Source organism: Mercenaria mercenaria, chromosome 2 (genome assembly GCF_021730395.1).
Source record: "Mercenaria mercenaria strain notata chromosome 2, MADL_Memer_1, whole genome shotgun sequence".
In the NCBI taxonomy this organism is placed as follows: domain Eukaryota; kingdom Metazoa; phylum Mollusca; class Bivalvia; order Venerida; family Veneridae; genus Mercenaria; species Mercenaria mercenaria.
In genome coordinates, this window is record NC_069362.1 from 82,480,232 (window position 1) to 82,503,293 (window position 23,062).

The following is a 23,062-nucleotide window of genomic DNA, read 5'->3' on the forward strand; positions in this document are numbered from 1 at the left end:
TTATGGTATAATTTGTAGACTGTTATGATATTGGTATGAATTTCGGACTTGATGTTATTGGTATACAACTACATGATATTGGTATATATTTCAGGCTAAATGTTACTTCCTGGTATGTAATTCAGCCTGTATGATTTTGTTATACATTTCAGACCATTTGTTACTGGTATATATTTCAGACTTGATGTTATTGGTATATATTTTCAGACTTGATGCTATTGGTATATATTTCAGACTTGATGTTATTGGTATATATTTTGTGATGTTCAGTGAAGTGATGATGAGTTTAGCCAAGGTAGGCAAAATAACATATCACTTCTTTGTTTTCTTTTTAGGCAGGGAAATATATTTAGTTTATCAGATTGTTTCAGTGGCTGTTTTGCAAATTATTATATCAAAATAAAGAAATGATTGTAAAGATACCAGACTGTTTTTTATTGAAATACATTTGGTTATCCTACATAAACACATAATCTTTGCCTTGCTTTTCATACGTTAGTGTATCCTGGTATATAAAAATTGCATTTTAAAGGAGTTTATTAGTCACATACCGGTGAAACACCACAGGGGACTAGAGGTCCCCTACCAGTGAAACGCCAGAGGGGACTAGAGGAATGTCTTCCGTCCATCTGTACGTCCGTCTGCAAATCTGGATCCTGCAATTACTCGGAAATTGTTCAAGCTAGGTTCATAAAACTTGTTATATAAACGGAGGGAAATATGTAGATTATGCACATACATGACATGCTTGTAGGTCAAAGGTCAAAGTCAATATTGAAGGTCAAGTAAAAATTGTTTCTGCTCCATAACTTTTATGTGCATTGATGGATTTTCTTAGTGCTACACACAAATACATACCATGATGAGCCAATGTGTCAACACATGATCTGTGCTTTTTGGTTAAAGGTGAAGGCCACCAGTAGGGGACTTTTGTATTGCCACTGCAATACTCAGTCACTTAATGTTTGTTATTTGAACTAAATTGTTACTTTATAAAATTTCAGTAGGGATTGAAATCTTAAAGCTGTAAGAAGAAAAACCCTAACTTGTGACTTTTTTTTAGGTGATGTTAGTACTTATATTATTCCTGATGGCCTTTGCCCAGGCTTTTGGTGCAGTTATAGCACAAGTGGTAAGAACTTTCACCATTTGCTTGTGGTAAATAATATAATACAAAAAAGTGTATTTCATTCGTAATTCTTTGACTAAAATATTGAACAACTTGTACCATTAGATAAATCTTTAAAAAATGGTCACAGAGTGAAGTAAAACATATATATGTCATTGTAATATATAATGCAAGCTATCCCTAGATATGATGGGATCAACACGATTTCACTGTAAGCACCTTGTAATATCTGACCCTTAATACTTATTATGATTGTTTCATTCTTTCAGCCTGGATTTCGAGACAATGATGTCTTTCCATTGACAGTGTTAGCTATGACTCTTGGTGAGATCAATTTTGTGGACGTTTATGTGGAACAAGACAACTCACCTTTCACTGCGGATGCTTATATCATAGTGACAATGTTTATGATTGTTATGCCAATAGCACTTATGAATTTATTGGTAAATATCATGGTCACAATGTTGATTATAATCATGCCAGCAGCACTTCTGAACTTGTTGGTAATAAGTGTTCTATGCTCCTGTTTCAGTGTGACTCAGTTGTTGGTTATTATGCCAGCTGCTTATGGACTAACTTGTAAATATCATAGTCACAGTGTTCATGTTCATCTTGAACTAATTGGTAATGACTTAGAAGTGATATAGTTCATGTATCTTTATTACATTGTCCATGATTGAATACCAATATCTCAGATGAATTTACATTTACAGATAATGATAGTAATAGTCTTAAAATTACACAAATGCTTATGCTCTTCTTTTGAGAAAGAGGGGGAATATTATTTTTGTTATGTTAGTTGACACTTTGGTTTCCTATTGATAAACAGAGCACATTTTGTCCTAAATTGGTTAGTCTTACTAGGATGATTGTTTGTGGTCAGTAGATAAACCCTATTTTGAGTTTCAGCAAAGGTCATGGTGAACAGTTTCTGGTCAAGAGAACCCTTGGACTAACAGCGGTAAATCTTCTTAAAATGTCTGTCTATGATCTTGAAATGACTTCTGTTGTCATTGTGGGTTCAGGAGGTCAAAGGTCAAGGTAACAATGATTTTCAATCAATTACTTGAAAATGCATATGTTTGAAGTGCTCAAACTTGGTTGATTGTTTGTGGTCAGTGATAGTACCAACTGTTTATAAGTAGGAGGTTAAAAGGTCAAGGTCACAGTTACTTTGCAATTGCAATAAGTGTTAAACTTCATATGACAATTACCTGTGGTCAGTAAATGGATGACACCTATTATTTAAAGGTTCAGTATGTCTAAGGTCAAGGTCACAGTGATTTTGAGACTTAAAATGGTTTGTAAGAAATTGTAGGGAAAGCTTGGACCCTTTAGCCAGCTGAAGGTTAAGGGTCATTAGGTCAAATATCAATATTAATGAACAGTATACATGAGACTGAACATCATACACCCAAGCTCTTGTTTTGTATGGAAATTTGTTGTCTTATAGCACTGACTGATCTCAGTTAATGGGGCATACCCTATTACTAAGTGTAATTAAATATCTTCAGAAACCAAACCATGTGTAAATGAATCATTGAATCAAAAGGAACAAATAAAAGAAACATCCAATATCACCAGACAGTGTACAACACAACACATTATGGTGCCACAGCAGTTAGCCAATTAGCTGCAAAAATCATGCTATTTTACCTTTTTTCTTGATTATTTTACATGCACCTGCATTTATTCATAAGACAACATCAGCTCTCAAAATTTCAGCTAAACATTCTAGCAATAATAGGTGAAATGCACGTTTTACTATTTATCAAGTTGTTGTTGTACAATTTTGGGTGGATAGTGATTTATTACAGAGAGACGCTATATAAGTGATTATTCACCCAAAACAGAATAGTTTGATATATGTTCTTCTTGAAAAATGTGACAAGTTCTTCTTTTACGTATGTCTAGCCCAAAGTTTCAATCTTTTAGATGTAGTGTATGCCTCTTTAATTTTGTAACATTAAAGTGTTGTCCAACAAATTGTTGAAATGTTCAGTCCAGCAAACCTCTGTACTTTATTTTCTCAAAGCATATAACCTAATTCTGTTTATTTTTTAGCTCGACTATTCGAAGAATAAGGGCGTTATCCTACTCAACCCGGCGTCGGCGTGAGCGTCAAACAAATGTTAAAGTTTGCATATCACCCCAAATAGTCCATTGAGATATTGCTTTCATATTTTGCATACTTGTTAACCATCATGACCCCAGTCTGTAAAAAGGAGGAGGCAACTCTTTCAAGCATTTTGACTGAATTATGGACCCTTTTCGACTTAGAATATGCTTATTGTAATGTTAAAGTTTGCATACCACCCCAAATAATTTCAAAGTCCATTGAGATATTGCTTTCATATTTTGCATACTTGTTTACCATCATGACCCCAGTCTGTAAAAAGGAGGAGGCAACTCTATCAAGCTTATGACTGAATTATGGCCTCTTTTCGACTTAGAATATGCTTATTGTAATGTTAAAGTTTTACTCATAGCTTATATTATACTATCAAGCACTGAGAATAGTCGTGCTCACTGTCAGCTGACAGCTCTTGTTTTATTTTGTTTCTATGTTGAAAGTAAAAATATAATTGAACAAGAAGATGTCTGTTGTAGATTGGTGTGGCAGTTGGTGACATTGACAAGATTCAGAAACAGGCATACATCAAACGTATAGGGTTGCAGGTATAACTATTAGTTGTTTCATAAAAAATTCTCTTTTTTTTTTTATGCATAGTTTTAGTGTATTGTTTACCGAAAAAGAAAGTTTAAGTTACATGATAAAATATATGTTACAGAATTTTATTATTTTAACTAAATAGTATTCAGTGAAATTTCAACAGAAATCCAGTTATTACAGTGTAAGATTTATCATTTTGCAGTCAAAAACATGACTGTAGTGATTTGTGCATATCATTATGGGCATCTGATACCAAAAAAAGATAGGGTCACCAGACATTTAAATGTTATCTATTTGTGGATTGGATACCTTAATATATTTTATATTGCACTTGTAGTCTGAACAAGTGAATGACAGTGAGAACAGGTTTCCAAAGACCTTACAGCGTCGTGTTTATCAGAGGTTCTTTCACATCAAACCTAATGAAGAGAAGAATACACGCTGGGCAAGGGTATGTATTACTTTAAAAGCTGGAACTTAAAATTAAATAGAATGAAAAAATTCTCATATGCAGTGGTCATTCAGAATACATATATAGTGCAACCATTGCTTTAAATTCCTTAGTCTTTGATAAGTCTGTGGTACATCGCATCTCCATTTATTGTATGCAGATTGATCTTCATCAAAATTGGTGTAAAGTTTTTCCTAATACTATTCGACTGGGGATGCCAGGCCCTTTTTAGAAGTCACTAGAGCTAAAAAATAGAAGAACCTTTAAACAACTTCTTCTCAGGAACTGCTAGTTGTAACTTTATCAACTTGGTCTGCAGCATCATTTTAAAGGCATCTTTCAAATTTGTTCAAATGGCCCTTTTAGGGGCTGCTACAGCTAAAAGTATAAATACCTTTAAACAACTTCTTCTCATAAACCATTCAGTGGAACTTCATCAAACTTACTGTAGCAGTATTATGAAGTTCTCTTCCAAATTTAGGCAAATGTAGGAGCTTTGTCCCTTTTAGGGGCCTTAAGAGTTAAAAACAGAAATATCTTTAAATGTCTTCTCATCAATTACTTGATGAATCTTCATCAGACTTGGTCTGTAGTATCATTGTAACTTTGTTCAAAGGTGGGCGGGGGCCCTGCTTAGTCCCTTTGAGGGCCTGCTGGAGCTAAAATTAGTAATACATTAAAACAACTTCTTTTTGTGAACCACTTGGTGGATCTTCATCAGCCTTGGTCTGTAGCATCATTACATGATCCTCTCCAAATTTTGTTAAAAATGGAATGCTTGGCCACTTTTAGAAGCATAGAGTGTTTGTACTGTTTGTTATCTGTCACTCAAATTTATATAGATCTAATCAATTATTGCTGCTTTTGGAACTTTTGACATTTGAAGCATTTATGTTCCTCTTCTAAGTTGCACATTCTCTAGTTTGTTATAGCAATGAGACTTAGGTGAGTGATTTAGGGCCATCATGACCCTCTTGTTGTATTCTAGGACCATTACATCAGTGGAATGTTTTGCCAGTTGTTTCTTTTTTAATTCAGGATCACTAAACCAATGCAGTTTTTTGCCAGTTATTTTTTACCTTGAGCTACGGCTTCAAGCCTATATATTGTTTTTGGTTATTTTGCCTCCCCAAATGTAGTCACGTTTACTAAAAGAAGCCGGGAAGCTATGCCTTTCGAAGAAAAAGTAGAGCTATTGCACTTGCCCCAGCGTTGGTGTTCAGGCATTGCCGTTGGTTAGAGTTTTTGATAAAGTAAAGTATCTCTGTAACTATCAAAGCTATTGACTTGAAACTTAAAATACTTACTTACCGGTACTATCAAAGTCTACACAAGGAGTTCTCAAACATAAATTACATGGATCACTTGGTTTTGTAGTAATTATAGCTTGTTTTGTTTCAGTTCAAATATTACATGTTTGGGATCACTACATCTGTAGAATTTATTGCCCAGTCAGAGAAAGACTTTACAGTAGAGACACTACAGGAAATACAGAGAAATGTCTACAAAAATAAAACACAGTATGTATACTAGAAAACAAGTTTAATCCATCTTTCTCATGTTCAAAAGTGGTTTTTGGTTGCGGGTTTATCCCGCTACCAAAGTTGTGTATTTCTGACAATGTAGCATCTTTATTTGATTCCAAATCACATCAAAAGGATGTTCATGTGCTACACAAAGTAGTCCCATTCATGAACAATGCGGATGAATTATCAATGATCAAGCAGTTCTTATTCATCCTCTATCCATTCACACTGGCCATTTAGATTATATAAGATCTGCCTGTGATTAGGTATTCCAGCCCATGGTTACATCACTGACTTCCAGCTGTTCATGTAAGGTCAGGCAGAGTTTATCTTAGATATGAGGCACATTACATGATTAGAATTTGTTTCTTATAGATTGGCATTTAAAATGAAAATAACTCTAGCAAAACCAGCAACCACCAGACATCTCAAGGCTTTGATTAGTTCACAGGTTATACAAAAGTAAATCTTTTTATTTGATATGGCTGGAAATGACTTAAGTGTAAGAAGGGAAGAAACCTGGCAATCAACATTCATTTTCTGAAAATACTCTCAGATACAAAATATAGGTTAGCTTACTTGACTTTATTGGATCATGCATGTCTGTAGGTCTGTTGTTTAGTTGTTCATATTATCTCAATGAGAAAAATGCATACCATAGGTAACTCAGTCTAATATCAGGGTCATACTTGTAGATCAAATGTCAAATAACTTTATTTCACATCTTCTGTATCTTCTAGATGACTTCAAAAAACAAGCATCGATTGTTTACCTCATGTAGACAACGTGCAGAGCACCTAACACAGATTAGTAGGTCTAAGTCATACTTGTTAAAGATCATATAATACTGTAGTTTTTGTCCACTCCATACCTTCATAACTACCAGATTTTTTTTTTACAAAACTAGTATCAGTTATTTACCTTGTGGATATGGCCATATTTTGGGGACTTTCATGCTTATTATACGCCCGTTTGAAAAACGGGACGTATCATGGGAACGCCCCTGGCGGGCGGGCGGCGTCCACAGACTTTGTCCGGAGCATATCTTCTTCATGCATGAAGGGATTTTGATGAAACTTGGCACAGTTGTTCACCATCATGAGACGGAGTGTCATGCGCAAAAACCAGGTCCCTAGGTCTAAGGTCAAGGTCACACTTAGAGGTCAAAGGTCAAATTCAAGAATGACTGTCCGGAGCATATCTTCTTCATGCTAGGAGGGATTTTGATGAAAGTTGGCACAATTGTTCATCATCATGAGACGGAGTGTCATGCGCAAGAACCAGGTCCCTAGGTCTAAGGTCAAGGTCACACTTAGAGGTCAAAGGATACAAGAAAGAAAACCTTGTCCGGAGCATTTCTTCTTCATGCATAGAGGGATTTTGATGAAAATTGACACAATTGTTCATCATCATGAGACGGAGTGTCATGCGCAAGAACCAGGTCCCTAGGTCTAAGATCAAGGTCACACTTAGAGGTCAAAGGATACAAGAAAGAAAACTTTGTTCGGAGCATATCTTCTTCATGCATGGAGGGATTTTGATATAACTTTGCACAAATGTTCACCACCACAAGGCGGAGTGTCATGCGCAAAAACCAGATCCCTAGGTCAAAGGTCAAGGTCACACTTAGAGGCCAAAGGTCAGATACAAGAATGACTTTGTCCGAAGCATTTCTTCTTCATGCATGGAGGGATTTAGATGTAACTTGGCACAATTATACATCATCATGAGACGAAGTGTCATGCGCAGTTCCTTTCTTTAGAATTACTTCACTTTGTTGTTTATATTGTAACTTTTTCATTACTAGTTGTAGGGAAAAATTGAGACCACTTTTCTGTAGTACAACATGCATGCTACATCCAATTATGAGGTGTATTTTGACCAATCTCTACCTGGTAAAGATTTTTGTGTGGACTTACAATTTTTTTTATGGATTTTTTTTTTTTTTTAAGATTATCTTCCCTTAGTTGTTACTGTAAATAACTTATATTGTAACTTTTTATAATTGACCGTAGGGAAAAAACAAGACCACTTTTCTGTGGTACAACATAGATGTTACTTTCAAATTTTATGTGTATTTTAAGGTATCTCTACCTGGTAAGGAGTTTTTTTGTGGACTTGGAAAAACAAATGACTTGCAATGATTACTAAACAACCACAAAATTAAAATTCCATTTGCAAATACAGGTGCTAGAGTAAAGAAATTTGCTGTGACGGGCGTATATTGTGACATTCTGGCACTCTTGTTTTTTTCTAGTTATGCCCCTTATTTTTGGACATAGCCCAGTCAGAACTACCTCATTACCTTGTGTACTTAACTTCTATAGTTACTGTCAAATTTAACTGAAACGTGACATACATCGTCATCATAAAGGGGCATACATATGGTTTTTTTTAATTTCATGTCCGATTATTTTTTTCATGGGTTATGGCCCGTTTTGGACTTTTATATACATAATTTTAAAATACACTGTGTACTCAACTCCTCCAACAAAAATGAAACTTGGTGTACATGAAGTGCACATATGCCTAATTTTGGGACTTTATTATCTATTTTTTAGTATTGGCCCTTTTTTGGCTTTATTATTCTATCAAGTATTTTCTTGGGGGCATGTGTAATTCAATGTTGACATTATTTTTTTTTAGGATGAAACCATCATTTTGTTCAGCAGCATATACCATTTCACTAAGTCTTCTTGTTTATAACAGTGCTCACTGAAAGCACAGTACAGGTGTTTCTGTTACACTGATTTCTGTTTCATGTGTTTCTATTACACTGGTTTCTGTTTCATGTGTTTCTGTTACACTGGTTTCTGTTTCATGTGTTTCTGTTACACTGATTTCTGTTTCATGTGTTTCTGTTACACTGATTTCTGTTTCATGTGTTTCTGTTACACTGATTTCTGTTTCATGTGTTTCTGTTACACTGATTTCTATTACATGTATTATTATTACACTAGTTTCTATTACATGTGTTTCAATAACTCTGGTTTCTGTTACACATCTTTGTGTTCCATCAGTTTTTATTACATGTGTTTCAATTACATGTCTTAAGATATAGGTCCATGTTTCAGAGAAAAAAGTTGGAACGTCATCAAATCATAGAAAGAAAGCATTGCTTTATATGAAAATTTAACAGCATATAAAACATTCATATTTTTCTACAAAACCATTGTCAAATTTCTCATATATATATATATATATATTGAATTCTGGAAAGGGACAACATGAAGGGGCCATACTTCTGGACAGTTCAGCGCCTTTAAAAACTTGCCATTTTTAAAATGCTGTTACATGTCTTCGTTCTGATGCATTTGGAACATCATACAAGTGTTTAAACTTTACATAACTAAGTAAAACATCGTTTTTGACAATTGTTTGTTTATATTTATTTCTTTACATATGGCATTCTTATTTAAAGGGGGACAATTCATCCAACACCATGGGACAGAAAAGGAAAACATGTATTGGACAGATAAGTTGTTGGTCAAGATGCTGTTCATTTACTAAAATAATATGTTCTTTTGTGATATACTGCTAAACCTTAATGCTTCACCAGTTTCTATAACATGTATTTCAATTACACTGGTTTCTATTACACACATTTCTATAACATGTGTTTCAATTACACTGGTTTCTATTGTTTTTGCAGGTTGAGCCAGATGCAGCACAATATGAGATTACAACAAGATTTACTGAGGAATCTGTGTGACCATTTCCATATAGAGATCAAAAATGACCAGTATGATAATATCTCCATAGTCAGTGACAGGACAGAGTTCCCAAACAGATTTGACTTTGTCTAGTCACCACTGTACTTCTTATATTTAAATGTACAGTGATTTCTACTGTAGATATTTAGTACACCAGAGTAGACTGAAACACTAGAAAAGACCATGTAAAAGCCTGTTACACTGGTGTGCACTTCAAATACTTTACATGCAAACACCAGTGACATGTGTAAGCCAACCTTTCTTCATTGACAAGTAATCCAGGCATTGAAAAAGATGTTTAAATATGCATCAGCTAAAATTTGGAATAAATACAAAAACATTTTATTTACAAACAGTTTCGTATGAGTTCTACTGAGTCTGTGTAATGGAAAATAAAATAGAATTATTATAGTAGTAGCTTGATCTGGGATGCTGTAATTGGCTCCAGATCAAGCTGCTATTGTAATGACCCTTTATTAATACCTCCACTTTTATGGGGTTTTTTTATTGTTATTGAAGAAAATCTTAATTAATTGTCAATTGTAAAACAGAAATGCACTTTTCATACAACTGTGTCAGGTTGTGCATTTTAACCCTTACCTTGCTAAATTACTATAATGAACTCGTCCATCTTTCTATTTGGACAGTACCATTAACTGTAAAAAGGCGTGCATACCAAAAAGATATTGACTGAATGGCGAATAGTATGGACTATGATCAGACGGCACGGATGTGCAGGCTGATCTTGGTCTGCACTGGTGGTAAATGCAGAGTTGCTGCCAGCAGGCTAAGGGTTAAATAAAAGTAGCCTGGCAACGTACAATACAAAAGATGTAATACAGAGATTTTTTCTGCATGTTCATATTGTAAAATACAAGCTGTATTTTTGACAGAATTTATATAAGTATATAATAAATATTTTAATGTAGTAATTTGTTTCTTAAAATGCCCCACACAACAGGAAATGTTTCGGTTACCAAGAAGTTGGAAAGGGACAAGCTTGCAGTTGTATTGCTTGCTGTCACACATTTTATTCTATATATTTTGTGAATATATATTTTGTGAATATGGCCGCTGTGTAGCAGAGTATTAATTATTGTATCAACCCAGTTAACAAGTTTAGCAAATACATAAATATTTCTTGTTCACATATTATACAAATGTAAAAACTTACAAGCCATGCCTCTTTCAAGACCAAACATATAAAAAAACAATTTCAACCACAGTGTTTAAATGACTAGGATTTTGGTTCTAATGAAGTCACAAACTATTCTGGCATCACAGGGTAAATTTTTATGCCCCCGAAGGGAGGCATATAGCTTTTGAACCGTCTGTCGGTCTGTCTGTCTGTCAGTCTGTCTGTCTGTCAGTCTGTCCGCAATTTTCGTGTCCGGTCCATATCTTTGTCATCGATGGATGGATTTTCAAATAACTTGGCATGAATGTGTACCACAGTAAGACGACGTGTCTCGCGCAAGACCCAGGTCCGTAGCTCAAAGGTCAAGGTCACACTTAGACATTAAACGATAGTGCATTGATGGGCGTGTCCGGTCCATATCTTTGTCATCAATGGATGGATTTTCAAATAACTTGGCATGAATGTGTACCACAGTAAGACGACGTGTCGGGCGCAAGACCCAGGTCCGTAGCTCAAAGGTCAAGGTCATACTTAGACTTTAAAGGATAGTGCATTGATGGGCGTGTCCGGTCCATATCTTTGTCAACCATGGATGGATTTTCAAATAACTTGGCATGAATGTGTACCACAGTAAGACGACGTGTCGCGCGCAAGACCCAGGTCTGTAGCTCAAAGGTCAAGGTCACACTTAGACGTTAAGGGTCATTTTTCATGATAGTGCATTGATGGGCGTGTCCGGTCCATATCTTTGTCATTCATGCATGGATTTTAAAATAACTACGCATGAATGTGTGACACAGTAAGACGTGTCGCGCGCAAGACCCAGCTCCGTAGGTCAAAGGTCCTAAACTCTAACATCGGCCATAACTACTCATTCAAAGTGCCATCGGGGGCATATGTCATCCTATGGAGACAGCTCTTGTTTTATTCTGTCTACTAAATTCTGCTGAATTTAGGTTTTTTAAACCAAATAATGCCTTTAAAACTGGTATAGACTCAAATACTTTATGTTATAACCATGAATGATAAAGACGAATCTGTAACTTTAGTCTTTTAATTATAAGTAGAATCTATCATAATTTTGAAAGATTTTAAATTCTTGAAACAATCTTTATTTAATATTACAAAGTTATGCTGTTTCTAAACTATCTGTCAACCCTCTATTTTTGAGCCACTTAATAAATTCAAAAATTTCTCAATGTAATTCAGAAATAAAATGATTTTTTTCAGTGCTCATGCGAAATTAACGACAGAGTAGGATCCACATATCAATGAATCGTGCTAGCGATTCATATTTAATTTGCTGATCCTATTCTGTCGTTCATTTCTCATGAACAACAAATAAATTGTTTCATTTCTTACATTTCCATTATATTTCCTTCCATTTGTAAACCATATAATATTATGATAATTTGTAGCATTTAAAGTTAAAATCAGCTTCCCAGTCATTCTGTTCAGCAGATGGAACAGCTGCGACATCATCTGATGAACATTTTCCCCGACTATATGCAGACGCCAGCAAAAGGGCGTTTGGTTATATCTAAGCAGCGATGACGTAATTTTTGCACCTTTTCTTTTGCAGTTGAAACAAAATGAACGTCAAAAGTTTCAGTGGAAAAGAATAGGGTGAATGTAAATAATATTGAATCCCTGAACATAAAGCTACTGCCTAAGACAGCATTGCCCCAGATAATTATCCAGTTTTGCTCTGACACTGTAACTGTTGCAATACAGCAGCTAGTCTGTGTTTAGACCCTGTGTTTTGTTCAACCTGGAGATAATTCCTGAGACTATTCAAATTTTGTATAATTATGTCCCTTGTCTTCTCAAAACACAGATAGATAAATAGAGCCAAGACGATGAAATAAGAATTTTTTTTAGATCACATGTCACAAAGTGACGAGGTGAGCTTTTATGATCGTACAGCGTCCATGCGTGCGTGCGTAAACTTTTGCTTGTGACCACTCTAGAGGTCACATTTTTCATGGGATCTGTATGAAAATTGGTCAGAATGTTTATCTTAATGTTATCTAGGTCATGTTCGAAACTGAGTCACATGCGGTTCAAAACTAGGTCAGTAAGTCTAAAAATAGAAAAACCTTTTGACCTCTTTAGAGGCCATACTTTTTGATGGATCTTCATGAAAGTTAGTCAGAATGTTCATCTTGATGATATCTAGATCAATTTCGAAACTGGGTCACGTACCTTCAAAAACTAGGTCAGTATGTCAAATAATAAAAACAAAAATCTTGTGACCACTCTAGAGGCCATTTTTTTCATGGGATCTGTATGAAAATTGGTCTGAAAGTTTATCTTGATGATATCTAGGTCAAGTTTGAAACTAGTTCACATACGGTTTAAAAATAGGCCAGTAGGTCTAAAAATAGAAAAACATTGTGACCTCTCTAGAGGCCGTACTTTTCGATGAATCTTCATGAAAGTTAGTCAGAATGTTCATCTTGATGATATTTAGGTCAAGATAGAAATTTGGTCACGTACCATCAAAAACAAGGTCAGTAGGTCAAATGATAAAATCTTGTGACCTCTCTAGAGGCCATATTTTTCATGGGATCTGTATGAAAGTTGGTCTGAATGTTCGTCTTAATGATATCTAGGTCAAGTTTGAAACTGGGTTACATGCCTAGTTCGAAACTGTGTTACGTATGAACCAAAACTAGGTCAGTAGGTATAAAAATAGAAAAATCTTTTGACCTCTCTAGAGGCCATACTTTTCAATGGATCTTCATGGCAGTTAGTCAGAATGTTCACCTTGATGATATCTAAGTCAAAGTGGGTCACCTGCTGTCAAAAACTAGGTCAGTAGGTCAAATAATAAAAAATCTTGTGACCTCTCTAGAGGCCATGGGATCTGTATAAAAGTTGGTCTGAATGTTTATCTTGATGACATCTAGATCAAGTTTGAACCTGGGTCAACTGTGGTCAAAAACTAGGTCAGTAGGTCTAAAAATAGAAAAAACCTTTTGACCTCTCTTGAGGCCATATTTTTGAACGGATCTTCATGAAAATTGGTCTGATTGTTCACCTTGATGATATCTAAATAAAGTTCGAAACTTAGTCACTCGCGGTCAAAAGCTAGGCCAGTAGGTATAAAAATAGAAAAACCTTGTGACCTCTCTATAGGCTATATTTTTCATGAGATTTTCATGAAAATTGGTGAGAATGTTCATCTTGATGAAATCTAGGTCAAGTTCAAAACTGGAACACGTGCCTTCAAAAACTAGGTCATTAGGTCAAATAATAGAAAAACCTTGTGACCTCTCTAGAGGCCATTGAATCTGTACGAAAATTGGTCTGAATGTTCATTTTGACGATATCTAAGTCAAGTTCAAAACCGGGTCACATGAGCTCAAAAACTAGGTCACTATGTCAAATAATAGAAAAAAAAACGCTTTTTTATACTCGGTTCAAAACTGGGTCACGTGGGGACAGCTGAGCGATTCAGGACCATCATGTTCCTCTTGTCTAAAAATGTTTTTTTATCTGGTAGCCAGACTATACAGCAGCATTCGTTATAGAAATGAAAATATTTCCAATTTTTAGCTAACCTGAGCATGAAGTCCTCTAAGGTGAGCTTTTGCGATCGCCTTGAGTCCACCGTCCGTCCGTCCGTCGTCAACAGTTTGACTGTTAAGACTCTAGAGGTCTCAATATTGGCCCAATCTTCATGAAACTTTGTCAGAATGTTACTCTTAATAAAATCTTGGATGAGTTTAATACTGGGTGATCTTGGGGTGGTCAAAAACTAGGTCACCAGGTGAAATCAAAGGAAAAGCTTGTTAACACTCTAGAGGTCACAATAGTGACCCAGTCTTATTGAAACTTGATCAGAATGTTACCCTCAATAGAATCTTGGACAAGTTCAATATTGGATTATCTGGGGTCAAAAACTAGGTCACCAGGTCAAATAAAAGGAAAAGCTTGTTAACACCGTAGAGGCCATATTTATGACTGTATCTTCATGAATCTTGGTCAGAATGTTAATCTTGATGGTCTCAAGGTCAAGTTTGAATCTGGGTCATGTTGGGTCAAAAACTATGTCATCAGGTCAAATCAAAGGAAAAGCTAATTAAAACTGTAGAGGCCACATTTATGACACTATCTTAATGAAACTTGGTCAGAATGTTAATCTTGATGATCTATAAAACCTGGTAAACAATAAAAATAATAATAAAAAGTTTGTACAATGTAAGAGTTATAAAACATATCCTCTAGATCAGTGTACACATTGTTAAACATAATATATTTCAGAGTGCTATACATACTGATGCCAGCCTAATTACTCCCACTGATGAAATCATGAGGGGAGTATTGAGATGGCGTTGTCCATGCGTGCGTGCATGTGTGCGTCCGTTTATGTGTCCGTACGCAGCCATTTCTCAGTAACTAGCAGGTAGAATTTCATAAAACTTAAACTAAACATGAACCAACATACTGCAATGATGGCCGTCAAGTTTTTATTTGGGTTTGCCTCTTATTTCCAAAGTTACGGCCACAGAAATAGTCAAGAATGCACCATTTTTGCGTCCGTCTATCCGAAGCCATTTCTCAGTAACTACCAGGTAGAATTTCATGAAAATTAAAATAAATATGAACCAACATAATTTGATGATGACCGTTATTTTTCTTTTCATTGGTATGTTTTTCTTAGAGTTATTGCCCTCAGTTTAAAAATCCACAGATCTGTACATAAAAAAATTGGTATAATTTCATAAAACTTCTTTTATTTTTTTATGAACATTTATTATAAACATGAAAGGTTGTGTTCCCACATCTTGTCACTCCCTTCCCCTCCTAACCCCGCATATAAAATCTTGCATGAGTTCGATATTGGGTCATCTGGAGTAAACAACTAGGTCACCAGGTCAGATCAAAGGAAAAGCTTAACACTCTAGAGGTCACAATTTTGGCCCAGTCTTAATGAACCTTGGTCAGAATGTTATCCTCAATAAAATCTTGGACAAGTTTGATATTGGGCAAACTTTGGTTAAAAACTAGGTCACCAGGTAAAATCAAACGAAAAGCTTGTTAACACTGGGGAGGTCACAATTATGACTATATCTTCATGAAACTTAGTCAGAATCTTAGTCTTAATGATCTCAATGCCACTTTGAATCTGGGTCATGTAGGGTTAAAACAAGGTCACTAGGTCACATCAAAGGAAAAGCTACTTAACACTCTAGAAGCCACATTTTTGACCATATCTTAATGAAACTTGGTAAGAATGGTAATCTTGATGATCCATAGATCAGGTTCAAATCTGGGTCAGATGGGGTCAAAAAACATATATTTTATATAAATATATTTCATTAAAAACCTAGAAGGAAACACTGAGAAACAATTTTCAATAGTATTGTCCTTATTGATAAATACAGCGTATTAGATTTTTACTACAGTCTATAAAATAAACAAACGTGTTTGTAAACATAGACGGGTCCAAACGGAAGGGAAAAACATTTTATAGAAATATTCCGATGGTAAAATACAGTACATATCCGCAGCCCTGACCAACCTATAAACCGGACAAGTCTATTTTATAAGTACATCAACACGGCTGACCAATTTAAACGAGCTGTACGTTCATTCATAAAACGTAGTAAATATATTCATGTACTTTTAAAAACCAACCAATAAAAATGCATTTGATTTTTACGTCCGCATCTAGAACATCCGCACAAGATACATGTAGGACGTTATTAAAAACCCGGAAGAAGCTTTAAACTCCACACTGAAAAAACGATTTATAATATTTTGTCCTTATTGATAAATATGAATAAAAATCCAGCAGAATATAATGTTAAAATATTAATACTTCATGCTCATACTCCTTTATTTCACTAATTTATGTACACAGATTTTACCCTGGCCTATATGTTTTTTTTTCAAGCCAACCAATGAAATTAATTCCGAAAGATTTCGTAAAACTTCGGTAGTTTCCGTTGAAATATTAAAAATAAATATAAGTTTTGAACGATAGGGTGTTGTCTGCTAGCTGGTTACAGGTAAGACTGTGTGAATTAAGACGACCTGATCATGTGGCTTAAATCATTACAATCTGCCAGTTCTGTGAATCTTCCGGAAATTTCGGTTAAAATGCATCCTCGAAGGTTTGCTAAAGGGATGTGTGAGACTGAAAGGCTATAATCTACAACCGGTGCTTGAATAGATGCTGACAGATGTACCTATATCCAGTGCTTGAATAGTTGCACTGGGTAGGTAAGAAAGGGACCGCAGGGAATAAATGTATATAGAGGTCCATTCACACAAACGGGCATTTTGCATTTTTTAAAGAATTGTTTGTTTTATTGCATTTTTGAAAATAGTTTATAATTGTTTGTTCATTATGTTTTACATTGTTTACCTTCAGTATTTTATATAATAAATCATAAATGTTTATACCGTCTTGTAACATTTTTATGAAAATAAACAATAATAACCACACAATACACTTGTTTTGTTTTGATATTGTATGTTGTTATACTCGACTTCGGGTATATATTTAATTACCTCTTGGAGGAGGAAGCCCGAATGGATAAAAGTACAAAGTACTATAAAGAAAACCCTTGGTTTGATCAAAGTATAAAGTATTCAAGTAACAAACCCATTGTGTTCCAGGTCCAAAAGGGTCGTCCAAATTGATTATTCCATATTCGGCCTTTGGTAAAGTGTAACTTTCTGAAGACGGTTGTTTACAACCCCCGGGGACCTTGGTCATTTTCGAAGACTTTGTCTTTGGTCCGCTTCGACTTTAATTCTTTTGTTATTGGTAAATTATTTCTGCTAAATACACCCCTAAAGTTTTTAATACCAAGTCGTTTACTCATTGTTCAATTTCAAAGTTAGAAATAGGTGTGTTTATAAATTTTATTTTTTTACTATAGGAATTCGTCTGTAAGGTCTTCTCTGAGAATCAATCTGTATACCCTGACCTTGTCCCTTACCACTTAACAAGGATGTAATCAAAGGTATCCCTAGACTAGCCGCAAGCATACCTAAAAACCCACCGTCTTGTTTTTGTTTTTTGTGAATTTAATTACCCCTGATCCCACTAATTGTTTTCTTTCATTAGGTGTAAGATAGGGCGATATCATATATTTCTCTTATTATTAGCTACCGAAATCACACCATTACAAAGTGTTTTACTAACACCAGTACTGGCAAGACCAAAAAAATGGCTCCGACGCCTAACGGTCCTAATATTTTTGGAGCTATTTTTGCAGCTACCGGAAGTACTATTCGACCTAACAAACCAGCCAAAGCTCCTAAAAATCCACCATTTTGACCTTGACTGGACATTCATTTTTTTTGAAATTGTAATTTCTAATCCCTTCTTATTCCTAATAGACTTTTCAGTTTGATTAATTTGTTGTTTTCTTGTTAAAAGTAAAGGAAAGTTTCCACGTAATTGTTCATGTTTTAATCTAAAAGTATGTAGAATTGTATTATTATAAGCTTATGCTATTTTTTTCTGTCCATCTGTTAGGTTAACTTTATATTCAATGTAATTTGATACCATTATATATAATATTTAAAATTTTGTTTATTTACACAATAACAAGTTCATTTCCAATAGTATTTATTTTAACTGTCTCTTCATACAATACAATTGCGTAAACACGAATAGTAGCTGCTGATGGAATATTTAATTTAGATGTTAATGTAATATCCTTAGGATCTTCTGCAATTCTTTTCGTTTTGAATTCTAAGTTAAAATGAACAAATCCAAACAAACTTTGAAAATTTGATCTATTTAAGAGACTTCCAGTGGTTTTATTGTTTTGTTTATGAAAATAATTAAGAACATCATCATAAATTCTTGATATACTTGTGTATTCCGTTTTCTGATAAAAAACAACACCATACCAACTTCAAGACGGCAAGATTCCAATGTACAATTATTTTTTGCTGCATTTACCTTAAATGTATCTAATAAATGTGGATTGTGTTCTTGTGAATTACTTTTATCAGGCCGTTGCAAATAAACAAACACATGTTCGGGTTTTGTCACACCAGCTGTTATTCTAAAAGTTATATTATTTTGCTGCGTATCTGTTGATTGCGTTATCATTTCACAAAGGTATTTCCAACTTGCATTTGTATATCTTTCAGAAATTAAATTAAGTCCATAATTATTGAAAATTAAACGTGAAACCCACAAAATTAATCTAGTTACAATTACCCTAGCTGCATCAGCAGCATTAGTTCTGTAAATTAATTCACAATCATTCGTTAATTGTAATGTTATTGGTATTTGACTTGGAGGTAAAATGCTTTGTTCCAAACCCTGAAAAAAATGAATAATTATTTAACGGAATTTTAACATTTACATTATTACCACCCTGAATTAATAGCTTTCTTGATTCAAAACCTTTATAATATCCAGCCTGTCTTTCCCTACTCTCAGCAACAGCAGTAGTATCTAAATTAATAAACTCATTTGTTCCAGTTGATTCTGCACAATCCTTAGATAGTTCAACTAAATTCTTTACATTTATTACCTTATATAAATTATTACAATCATAGACAATTTTTCCATTTTGTTTAATTATTAGTTGATCAATTATTGAAGCTGCATTATTAATTAAAGCAATTTGATCGCCGTCACCATAATTATTACCATTAGCAAGTTTATTAACTTTAAAACCTACTTCAAAATAACCATTAAACCAATCAAACTATGAACTTCTATCATTAATTGTTACCCACTTTTTTGTTCTTTAACATTATTTCCCAAGACAGAAATTAAAGGTGTATCTAATTGAATAGGGGTTAGTTCGTATCTTTCACAATAATGTTTTGTTCTTAACATGTATATTATATATTATTTTTTTTTCTATAAATTGATGTATTAATACGTTTACGCTGAGCTAAAGCTCCAGCACGAGCATTAAGCCCATAGGGAGCTAAAGCTCCAGATCCTGATAATATTCTATTTATTCTTATTAATATCCTCCTCATTATTTTTACTATTATTGTTTTTCTTTTCTTGTACTTTCTTGGTAATTATTTCACCAACGCCAGTACGAGCCTGAGGCTCAAAGGGAGCCGAAGCTCCAGGTTTCTTAACGTTTGCAGCAGGTTTTTTGAAACTTTTAATTTTTTCTGTAAGCTTTGCTGCAGCTAAATTTCCGACTTCCGTTCCAATCTTTTTTGTTCCACTTTCGAGTGCATTTTTTTCCGGCAGTTTTCAGAGCTTTTTTTCCAGCAGTACTAATTGAAGATGCAACAGAAGGTGAAAACAATTTTGTTAAAGTGTTAAAGATACCTGAGCCTTGTATAACAGGTCTACCATGTATAATATTCCTTTGATTTTATCATAAACGTTTTTTACATTATATAAAACTAAATTATATAATTTCATATAAAACTAAATTTTATAATTTCATATAAAACTAAATTTTATAATTTATATATATTTTTTTAAATTGTGTAAAACTTGTTTCAACCCCATTAAAATTAATTTTTCTACCAAAAACGTCTGTAAAATATATTCTTATTGAATTTATAATATTTTTTATTAATTTCAGAATATCCGACTCTGTTTGGTTCTTTTGTGAATGGATAAGCTCTTGTTAAATCTGCAGTACTTAAAGCATAGATAATATCACTAAAATTACCATCAACGAGTGAATTATCAATAAGATCACAATAAATGTAAATTGTATCCACAGAGTTAGTTATATTTGGTGTTGTAGTTCCCCATTCAGTATTTTTCAAAGCCTTTTTCTCAAATCCAAGCAATGTATGAAAATTTGACATTCTTAAATCCTATATAAGATTATCATGAATTGAAATTAATATCTTAAAACTACTTAAATCAAATTCCAAACGTATTGGAGCAATGTCTGATTTATCAAATTTAAAATCATTATTACTTATATATGTTTCCCTTATATAACTGTAAGAACCATTTTGAAATATAATATCTTTCCACTCTTTACCATTACAGGGCCGTCGCCGGCTTCCAAAAAGTGGTCCGGTCATGGACGTCGTAGTCGTCCCGCGAGTGCCGAAGGCAGGAGAGGGGGGAGAGCAGGAGAGGGGGGGGGGGGGGGGGGGTTTGCCCCCCTCTCGTAAGTGGGGTTTTGGGGGTCTTCCCCGAGAAAATTTTAAGATTTTGGATGCCCGTAAATGCGTTTTTCTTGCATCTTGAAAGCATTTTCCTTTAAGATTTTCAGTCAATTTTATAACAGTTTTCAAGGATAACTATCCGACATTTGCCCAATGAATGTTGATGTATTTCACTTCTGAGTGTCAGCCAATATGTTCAAAAGAAAACAACTATTTCGACCCCTCTGTGAGTCTCATCAGGCGGTGGCATCAAACTTAATGCAACGATAAAGTCTGATACAGATATCCCCGCTATAGTTGTTTTTTTTTTAATTTATTTTGTTTTGTTTCTTTAATTTTTCTTCTTTGTTTGTTCTTTTTATATAAAACAATACAATTATAGACATAGTACTTGTTTAATCGTTATGCATACATGAACCTGACTCTGAGCTGCTGAATTCAACATTACATTTGCCCGAGGTCATAGTCACTTATTATAATACTTTTCAACACACAACATTATATAATTATGCAATAGTTAACATAAATACAAGGTTCGCATGAACCCTCTCGTCATATTACATGTTTAACTGAGCTCATGGTTCAACGTTTAAAATTTACCGAAAACACATCTACGTTTTTCATTCCTAGTAGTAAACTCATTTGCAATAGAGGTCATATCGAGAGTGTCTGTTCTATGCTTATGCACATGCATAGTCATGAGACTGTTGAGTCTAGCCTGTGTCATAGAGCTCCGAAGATATGTTTTTATTCTTCGCAGAGCAGAAAATGTCCTTTCACTAGTAGCATTTGTTGCTGGAATTACTAATAAAATTTTGACGAGCGTCACAACTTCTGAATAGATTGATCGCATGGGAGGTTTCAACTTGCGAAGATATTCAAATATATCAGACAGATTTATGGAGCCACTGTCTTGCTGTGCAAAATATGTTTTCAAAGTTTCCAGCTGCACTTTCAAAGAGTCCTTATTAATGTCTTTTTCATAGAACTGTGTCACGAACATGAATTCATCACTGTAGTTCCCAAACTCTGACTGCACTGCTTTGATAAGAAGTTCCTCAACATTCCTAAACACTTTATATCCAGGCTGATCAAATCGATTCTTCACACAGTTTATGAATAAGTCCAATGCTTCAAAGTATTTCTGCCTATACATGTCGCTTTCTGTTTGTGGAAAGAAATGCTCTGCATCTCCGAACTGAAATCGTTTCGGCATTTTTCGTTTTCTCGGCACTGATGGTTCATTCACATCGAGAGTTTCTGCCTTTTCTTTCACATTCTCATAGAATTCACTGAAACTTTCATCACTTCTCAGTTTTGTCAACGTTTCAAGTGTCAACTGAGCCATAGCTTGGCCTTCTGATGCTGAGAGATCTTGATGCTGCAGTGCTTTACTTAAATTGTCCGTGTGAGCCATGATTGAATGTCCTAGCATAACACCAAACAGAAAGTCAAAAGATTTCATCTGCGCGTCTACATCTTTAATCCTAGCTCTCATGTCAGTTTCCTTAACTGATGAATAAGATTCCTCCCAAAGATCCTGCAGCACTTCATAATTGTCCACAACACTTTGCAAGCTGTTTGCCCTTACAGTCCAACGCGTCGGACACAATGTTCTGAACCCCGGTGTTTCAGGAGCAAGCTCCTGTTTCAGTCTTTCAAACAAACTATCCCGTTTTGGCGAAAATTTCACAAGCTTCGACATTTCATACGTTGTATCCAAAGCGTCGCGCATGATTTTTGACCGTTTAACAGTATCTCCAACAGCTAAATTCAAAGCATGTCCTTAACAGTGTGTGTAAACTGCTGTTTGTTCTTTGTCACTTATTTACTTTGCGACACCGTTCTTAGCACCAGACATATTGCTTGCTCCGTCGTAACACTGACCACGGCAATTGTTCACAGACAGATTCATACGAAGAAGACAGTCCTCAATTGTCTTTGTTAGGGTATCCGAATCAATGGAGTCTACTTTATACAATCCAATAAACAACTCATGGGCTATAAGATCATCATCGACATGCCTTAGAACTAGCACAAACTGTTCTCTGTTTGAAACATCCGTCGTTTCATCAGCCATGATAGAATAAAACATTGAGTTTCTAATATCCTTCGCTACGTCCCTCAGTATTGAAAGTGCCATAATCTGTAGCATTTCATTTTGGACATCTGCGCAAGTGTACTTTTCATTCTTTCGTTTTAACCATTCTAACACACGCGAATCATCTTCGCCGCGAAGCTTCAGAAGTTGAATATAATTCCCATCATTCTCATCTCCATCACCACGAATAGGTAATCCTTGACGAGCGAGGAACCGTAAATTTGACAAGATCTTTCTTAAA

The 23,062-nt window shown here is 34.8% G+C and overlaps 2 protein-coding genes across 2 annotated transcripts; one reads left to right on the forward strand and one right to left on the reverse strand.

Annotated features, from left to right (window-relative positions):
- The first annotated feature begins 239 nt into the window (after window positions 1-239).
- LOC128548552 (transient receptor potential cation channel subfamily A member 1-like) lies at window positions 240-10,381 on the forward strand. The gene is made up of 7 exons (XM_053523752.1): window positions 240-295; window positions 1,064-1,132; window positions 1,399-1,572; window positions 3,740-3,808; window positions 4,141-4,254; window positions 5,656-5,774; window positions 9,433-10,381. The coding sequence occupies exons 1-7, from the start codon at window positions 263-265 to the stop codon at window positions 9,584-9,586; spliced, it is 732 nt and encodes a 243-aa protein (XP_053379727.1). The 5' UTR covers window positions 240-262; the 3' UTR covers window positions 9,587-10,381.
- A 10,928-nt stretch (window positions 10,382-21,309) lies between these two features.
- LOC123562315 (uncharacterized) lies at window positions 21,310-22,425 on the reverse strand. Its single transcript, XM_045354956.2, has one exon. It carries the CDS (start codon window positions 22,423-22,425, stop codon window positions 21,310-21,312), a length of 1,116 nt encoding a protein of 371 aa, XP_045210891.2.
- Between the last annotated feature and the right edge of the window lie 637 nt (window positions 22,426-23,062).

Coding starts and splice junctions, on each gene's coding strand:
- LOC128548552 (XM_053523752.1), top strand. CDS start 263: ATGTTCAGTGAAGTGATGATGAGTTTAGCCAAG. Junction 296..1,063: donor TGATGATGAGTTTAGCCAAG/GTAGGCAAAATA, acceptor ACTTTTTTTTAG/GTGATGTTAGTACTTATATT. Junction 1,133..1,398: donor GTGCAGTTATAGCACAAGTG/GTAAGAACTTTC, acceptor TCATTCTTTCAG/CCTGGATTTCGAGACAATGA.
- LOC123562315 (XM_045354956.2), bottom strand. CDS start 22,425: ATGTCGAAGCTTGTGAAATTTTCGCCAAAACGGGATAGTTTGTTTGAA.